Raw genomic sequence first — 8,081 nt, 5'->3', positions numbered from 1 at the left:
CATTGGGCTGCGGGAGCGTGTCCAGAGAAGAGCAACAAAGCTGGTGAAGGCCCTGGAGAAAAAGTCTGATGAGGAGCAGCTGAGAGAGCTGGGGTTGTTTAGCCTGGAGAAGAGAAGGCTGAGGGGAGACCTGATCGCTCCCTACAATGACCTGAAAGGAGGGTGTAGCGAGGTGGAGGTCGGTCTCCCCTCCCAAGTAACCAGCGACAGGACAAGAGGAAATGGTCTCAAGTTATGCCAGGGGAGCTTTAGATTGGATATTAGGAAAAAAATCTTAATTAAAAAGGTTGTCAAGCATTGGAACAAGCTGCCCAGAGAAGTGGTGGATTCACCATCCCTGGAGGCATTTAAAAGGCATGTAGACGTGGTGCTTAGGGACATGGTTTAGTGGTGGACTTAATAGTGTTAGGTTTACAGTTGGACTTGATGATCTTAAAGGTCTTTTCCAACCTAAATGATTCTATGATTCTAAAACCAAGTGAAACTCTGCCAAAAGGTCTAATTCTGAATATCAGATCTGTAAACCTACAACTACATTCAAACAAAAGTAACATTAGGACCCTATTTTTGCCTGAATTTGCAATAATAAAATTTCTTCTTGTGAGTGAGCAGCTGTCAGAGACATTGAGCGGATTATATTAGCATATGCCTTATACATCTTATTTACCATTGATCTAAATTTCCACAGCATAGCTTCACTTCCAATCTAAATCAAGGAATTAATCATTTAAGACTTTCAGATTAATTAAAATGACAACAATAATCTGGGCACACACTTAATTTACACAATTATACCCCCAAAAGACATTATCAGCCTTAAATATATGTAGCCACTCCATTAAAAAATAACACACTGTTCTCCACAACTATCAACTATATTGTACCAAGAGGTTTGAGCAGGAGGGTTGGACTAGGTGATTTTGAGAGGCCCCTTCCAACCTCAACTGTTCTGCGAAAATGGCAGAACCAGGAGCCTTTCACTGAGAAAAAGTATGCTTTGTTTTATATTTAGATATATAAAAAACCCGGGACTGTTAACTCAAGCAATTTAGTCCACCTCCAACTTAGTAATTAAAGGAAAACTAATCTTTTAACTAGGATCCCATACTTCCTCGGAAAATAGTTTCCAAGACTATTTTGCTAAAACCCTTTACTCTGAAGAAAACTCCTTCACACGTATTTTTTCATAGCAGAAGTGACCATGTTTAAACATCAAAATATTTAAATTCTACTATCTGAACAACCCACTGATGATGGCTGAAAAATAAGTGTGCAGGTGGCATTGTATATACGCCATTCAACACGCAATGGGAAGTCAGATTGAGATCAGTCGTACATAGCTCAAATAAACAAGGGTATTTTCAATAGATACCCTGACACTTGTTTAAGCATACTGTATAATATGTTAACATGTACCTTTCTGCTATTCTCATTATGGAAAAATGTATTTAAAGGCAACACATCAAAAAGCATTAATTTATTCAGTCACTGAAACCCAGCAGCTATAGCAGAAAGTAACAACATACATGTCTATTTAAAACCTCTGAATTTGTATCATCTTTTAAAATTACATTTAGTCAGGTTGTATTTTTCATTTCCTTATACAAGCAATAAAGACTTCCAGTCATGCTAATAAGAACGTCCTTGAAATAGGGAAAATAACTACAAGATATTTCTTCAGCCACCAGTTGTCTTCAGTGAAATATCAATTGCTAAAGATTCTGACTACAATTATTTAATTCAGTGTAAATTACACTATACACACTTCTGACACACTTCTGAACAATATATATGCCAAAAACCCTATATATTTCCTAAATAAAACATGAAATCGGCTAACAAATTTCAGTTACAACAGACATAAATGTGGAAAGCATTTTTTTCCAACCTTAGATTACTAATCTCTTCCCTAGAAATTATTGGACTTTTAATTCTGTATTTCTTGCATAATATTAAAAAATATTCTGTGAATTCACCTTGTTGGGAGGTTGAACTCTTGAAAAAACATCTACTGCCCTTCATTAATTCCCAGAAAGAAAATCTGTTGGTTTAAATCTTAATAGCCTTGTTTATGCAAGTTATTCTGCTTTTCATAATTTTGGGGCTCTTATTTTGCATAAGACTGGTCAAAACAAGACCTAATTCATTTATGCTTTGAAACATTAGGCCAAGCAGTATATTGAAATTAGCAGGGACAGCCTTCAATTTAATACTGAAGAAAACTGGATATAATACTAATTGGAAAGGAAAAAGCTTGATCCAAACTAATTACAGGGCTAAGAACCATACCGTACCAAACTGTACATTAAAGCATGTGACTGACGTATAAAAAACCACATCACTACTGACGACAACTCATTTCTGTATTCTTAGTTGCTGCATTTGCAATACAAATACTTATATTGCTCATGATTTTTCATAGTTTCATTTCAACATACCATTATGGATTAACAAGAGGAAAAAATAGTAAGAAAGATAACTTAGGTCAACATATATAAAATCTTCACAATGAAGAAGGAGGAAATTAGAAGGTATCCTGAATATGTTCTCGTAACATTACTGGGCTGTTTCTTTCTCTTCAGGGATCAGAGGACAGAACAGATCTCTGTTTATCTATTCAAAAGTTACGTTTCTTTACCTGAAGAAAATAGTTCTTAAAGAAAACAGGAGTTTGTCTTTCTCCTCACTGAAAAGGACTGCACATGAGCAATGACTCAAACACTACATCCAAAATAACTGTGACATCTCAGATCAGACCTAGGGCCTAACTGCCTCTGCCACTAAAATTTTAACCTCAAATTAAATATTAAAATGAAGCACCTTTTATGTTAAGTGTACATTTAAATATCTTTAAAAAGTTATGAATTAAGCTTTCCACAATAAATGTATCAACAATGTTACTGATGGAATATTCATTATTAAAGACTACCTCAGGTAGCAGCCACATGTACAAGAGGACTACAGAATCCCCATATGAAAAAAATACAATTAAACTTACATCATGAGTTCTGCCCTCCATTCATTGTCTTGCTCTTCAGTTTGGTTTAATGCTTTAACAATCTGAGAAAGGCTAGGAATAAGATAACAGCGGAATCCAGGCTTAAGATACGGCCTCACAAGTTGCCAATAAAGAACTGAGGCATTATATATCAAAAAATAATATCTGAAAAACAAGAATCAAGAATTTACTATTTCATGGACTCAGATAAACATAAAATTACAGATGGAGTATTTTAAGACACTTCTAAGAAGCAGAAAATGGAACTTTTCCTATGCGTTTAGGTAAGAACCAATCCTGACTAAGAACACAAGTACAGCACAAGAATACAGTAACTCTTGCAACGACACTCTACTCAGTAACTAACCACATAAAATAAGCTAACACGGTGCACTCCTTCTACAGAGCATAAATATAAAAGGGGAAGAAACGCTCAGAGATATCTACCAGCTTTAAATAGGCTGATTCATCCCATCTATTTAAGACCATTCAGTATTCTTATATTGTTGCAGCACGCACAGTAGTTACGGAAGTGCAGTAAGAAAACTGAAGGAAAATCCACACAAAAGCAAAAAAATCTCAAACAACACAACTCCAGACTACCTAGTGAAAATCTGAGACAAATAACTCTGAAAAATCTAACTGCATAACATTTCCTGAGATTTAAAGAGTTAATCCTATCAGTAGGGCCTACCTTCGATCATGGGTGGCAAAATCTATTGCCTTCATAAAAAATAGCACAAACTTTTCAAACGCTTCCTAGAACAGAACAAAAAAAACCTGTTTACACAATTTGAATATGGCTTTTATAAATCAGTACATTATTTTCCTATTCCAGTATGTTCACATCTCATCATTTTTATTCTCAAATAAAACATGCAGCCGTAAGAAGTTGCTGCCATAGAAACAGAATAATTAAAAATTGGTTGCATAGCCTATTACTATGTTTACCTGATTTTAAGACTATATGTTCAGTTTCTCTCATTTCTGCCAAACTTTAATTATCAGGACTGAAATTTTCCAAAGCTGCATACTGTTTAAGCTTTCAGCAAAGAAAGCTCAGAAATATCCAAGAGCAAAGCCAGGGAAAAAAATATATTGGTTTATCCCATTAAAAAACTTGAGGTGTTATTTTCTTCAGAAAAGTTCCAACAAAAATTTGTCAACTGAATGGTGTGTCAGGCATGCTCGTTTTATCAGAAGAGCAGCTGGGAAGCAACTTTTCAGAGGAGGACCCAGGGGCCCTGGTGGACACAAAGTTGAACCCAAGCTAGCACCATGCCCTTGCCGCAGAGGTGGCTAACGGGTCTCCAGGGCTGCCTTAGGAGGAGTGTGGCCAGCAGGTCGAGGGAGGTTATCCTTCCCCTCCACTCAGCCCTGCTGAGGCCACAGCTTGAGTGCTGTGCCCAGTTCTGGGCTCCCCAGTACAAGAGAGACATGGACACTGTGGAGAGAGTCCAACAAAGGGCCACAAAGATGATGAAGGGACTGGAGCACATCTCATGTGAGGAAAGGCTGAGAGAGTTGGGACTGTTTAGCCTGGAGAAGGAGGTTCAGGGAGAATCTCATCAGTATGTACAAATACCTGAAAGGAGGGTGTAAAGAAGATGGATGGGATCATAAAAAGGGGTTTTTGAAAGCCTAAGAGAAAGATGCAGTGCAAATGGCAAAGCAGAGAAGGAAATGGATGAGCAGCAAGGGGTGACACCAGAGGGCTCTCTATAGTGAGATGGAACAGAGTAACTAAAAACTCCAAGAGAGTTGGGACTGATTTACTGGACCCCAGAACTGGCATAAGAAGGCTACTGAGCAATGAGTGGGAACTGCCTAGATAAAGAGAAAACCAGGATTAAGAGCCTGGGAGGTATTAGATACTGAAGCAGAAAAGTTGCACTTGGCCCTTAAGAACATAAGCATCTTCATCAGCTAACAGGGATTCCTTAGGATGGAAACCAAAATAAGGACAAATTTATCTTTTCTAAGTGAATGATGATTACTAGTCATACAGCATGAAATGTTGTGCCACTCCTATTTTCATAAATGATCTAGAAACACAGCAGTGAAAAAACTTTACAACTGATAGAAAGCTTATCTTAAAAGCACAGTACAACACACAGCACAAGGAACCAAGTTCGGATTGCACATACTGGGACGAATCTTAACTTGTAAGAAGTCAGCAAGACTCAAGAAGAAAACAGCAAAATTTTGCTGAGATTTAGAAAACATCACGGAAGAGTTTATTTAATTTAGAAACATAAAAGAAATTTTGCTGAGATTTAGAAAACATCACGGTTTAGAAACATAAAAGGCTAACTGGACATTAGAAAATATTTTTCAAATGTGTATGAAGTTTTAAGGGGACCACTGATCAGTTCTTCTGCGCACGTGCTCAGAGAAGGCAAACAAAGTACAGATAACAGGGAAAAGATTCTAGCTTGAAAGTTAATGCAAACACGTTGCTCAAAGAAACTACAGCAACATCTGTCAGAGAAATTTGTGAACACAAATAACACAAACATCTGTTAACGCTATTTCAGGGGACCAGGTATCATTGACAAAGTGTCAAAGCTGACTGACTACAGCACAAGGACAAGGGAAACACTGAGAAGAGAAAACAGATCCCACTACATCAGCAGGAGGTAAAAAACAGCTCATCACGTACAGACATGGTATCACCAAACAGTAACACACAAAAGCTTTTAGAAGCAGAAATATCCCGCTGAGTTGCTACCAGAAAGCTTCATCTCTCATTTCAGAAAGCCACATCCAAAGTACTACATAGAAAATGTACTGATTAGCATTGGAAACACACTGCCACAGAAGAGAAATGAATTGTACAACCTCTCCGAGGGCCTTTTTAGTCCTCCATTTGCCATGACTCTGTGAAATGCTTTGTGCGATCCTGAATAAAACTGGCAATTGTTTTACCAGTTACAGCTAAATTTGGTCTGAAAGCATCATATTGATGTAAAAAGTGAAAATGTTGACTTTAAAACTATCAACCATCTGAAAAATTTTGCAAGCATTTTTTTTTTTCTTCCCCAAAGTATTTGCAGTACTAGTCTAATTCAGCTGGTAAGTTTTGTTTACTCCCAAACTACCCATTAATATACTTCCCTTTGATTTTTCCCACAGTCCTGATTACCCTTGTGTATTTTAAATGACTGAAAGCAATACATAAAAACCTAGGAAAAAATACTCTTGAGAACTGGCTTACTATAATGCAATCTTTATAATTTCTCACCAAATTATCTGTAGAGAGCGGAGTATGCAACTGGCCTTGGCACAAATATGCTCTGCCAAGAAACTGGTTCACAGGAAATCTTCCTTTAAAATACATCTGTAGACAGTCACTGCTCATTTCCAGATGTCCCAGCTAAGATCCAAAAAAGCATTTGAATATTTAAAAAATTCAACAAATACTTAATTAAGAATTGTTATTATTCAAAAATGCATGCCTACTCAAAGTGTAGCATCTAACTACATACCAGTATGCAAACAATATTGCATAAAGCTGCATATCAGATCTGGTACAAACCCATTAAGATTTACTAAAATTTAAAGGTAGACTTTTGTCATTCCAAATGTACAGAAAAATATCTCCTTTATTTAACAAAGTTCCTGAGTTACTCATAGAACCCCTTAAAGTATAGAAAAAAATGTTTCCTTTTTTAATAGCCATTAACAGAATTGTTAACATAAAGGCAAAATTCTTAGAGTTTTTTTTTAAAAGGACAGATACTAGCCCACAGGATTTTGTACGGATGTCAGTGCTCCACCTCAATTTTCAGACAACAGAAAGAATTAGAGTGGCTTGCAGCTTGGAAAAAAACCCAAACTGTTTCATTAGAAACTCTGTCTGCTTGAAATCCTATCACTTGTACCCATGGACTGAAAATTCAGAAATACTTCAAAATTAAGAACCTCTACTACATTTTAGAGAAGTCAGCTCAATTAGCAACAATCTTTTAGAATCAGAATGTCACCTTTTCTTCTTTTGCCCAGTAGGGACTGTTCACAAACACATTTTCTTCAGTCATAACCAAATTGCTAACCTTAAGTTTTCCGTAACAAGAAAAAACAGGTATGGCAAACTATTTTATATTACTATGGTATACCTTGAATATTTCGGTCTAATTACAAACTTTACAAACCACAGTTTGCTGACTGATTATAAACAAGTTATAATTTAGAGGCTGAGTTTTAACTGAAAATGCATGTTTAAACAATTGCTCTCCGAAAACAGAAGAGTGTAGTATTTCCCACTGGTACTTCTGGGAATATTTTAAAGTAGTAACTTTAACAACTGTAAATACAATATGTCACATAAGTGTCTTTATTCAACACAGATAAACTGCCTAAATTACAAACCTTAAATGCTTGTTCAGCACATAAAACATATAAGTCAGTGCTGAAATTATCTGATGAGCCAAATGCAGATTTTCCTTGACTGGCTGATTTGATCAACTCATAAGCATTCTTCAAAGCCTGAACATCTGAAATAAAAAAGGAATAAAGAACATAACAGATAATTTATGCTTCAAGGTAGACTGACAGACATGACTGCATTATTGCAAATGAACTATATGGCATCCCATTTCTCCTTTGCAGAAATAAATTATGAATGTTTGAGGAAAATAATGTCAAACAAATGTTGTTCAAAGTCAGCCACAATTGTAAGATGAAGCATCAACAACTCTCTTGCAATTTAAAATCACTAACGTTAGCACACAAGAAAGCGAACTACTTTGAAGGCCTGATTCACAGTTCCCTGAACTCAACAGGACTCTTTCTGTTGACACAGAAATTCGAGAGCAGATCCTTAAAGCTGTTATATGAAGTGAACTTGACTGGAAGAAAACCAGGTTAAACTAAGAACACTATAGCAGTTACTTCTTTTCACAGCTAAGAAGCCCGCTTGAAGCATTCAGAGAAAGAATACGTTTTCCATGTATTGAGAAACAAAACAGATTTAAGATCAAGCAGTTTTCATGTTTAAAGTGAGATTTTTATTTTACTTATTTTTAAAGCAGGCAAAATTTCGCAGCCGTCTGGCATCCTCTTACCTCGGCCGCTCTCCGCT

The 8,081-nt window shown here is 36.4% G+C and overlaps 1 protein-coding gene across 1 annotated transcript in view; it reads right to left on the bottom strand.

Moving 5' to 3' along the window:
* Window positions 1–7,494, bottom strand: part of CFAP46 (cilia and flagella associated protein 46) — a gene marked incomplete at both ends in the record, with an annotated part of 30,635 nt that extends 23,141 nt beyond the window's left edge. Inside the window, 4 exons of the mRNA XM_009698553.1 lie at window positions 2,999–3,163; window positions 3,693–3,757; window positions 6,243–6,374; window positions 7,370–7,494. Of these exons, the coding sequence (XP_009696855.1) occupies window positions 2,999–3,163; window positions 3,693–3,757; window positions 6,243–6,374; window positions 7,370–7,494 (487 nt within the window). The remainder of the gene's footprint in view (window positions 1–2,998; window positions 3,164–3,692; window positions 3,758–6,242; window positions 6,375–7,369) is intronic.
* Window positions 7,495–8,081: the final 587 nt, after the last annotated feature.

Source organism: Cariama cristata, unplaced genomic scaffold, assembly GCF_000690535.1.
Source record: "Cariama cristata isolate BGI_N322 unplaced genomic scaffold, ASM69053v1 scaffold7664, whole genome shotgun sequence".
Lineage (NCBI taxonomy): Eukaryota > Metazoa > Chordata > Aves > Cariamiformes > Cariamidae > Cariama > Cariama cristata.
This window is presented reverse-complemented; position numbering and strand designations above follow the sequence as displayed.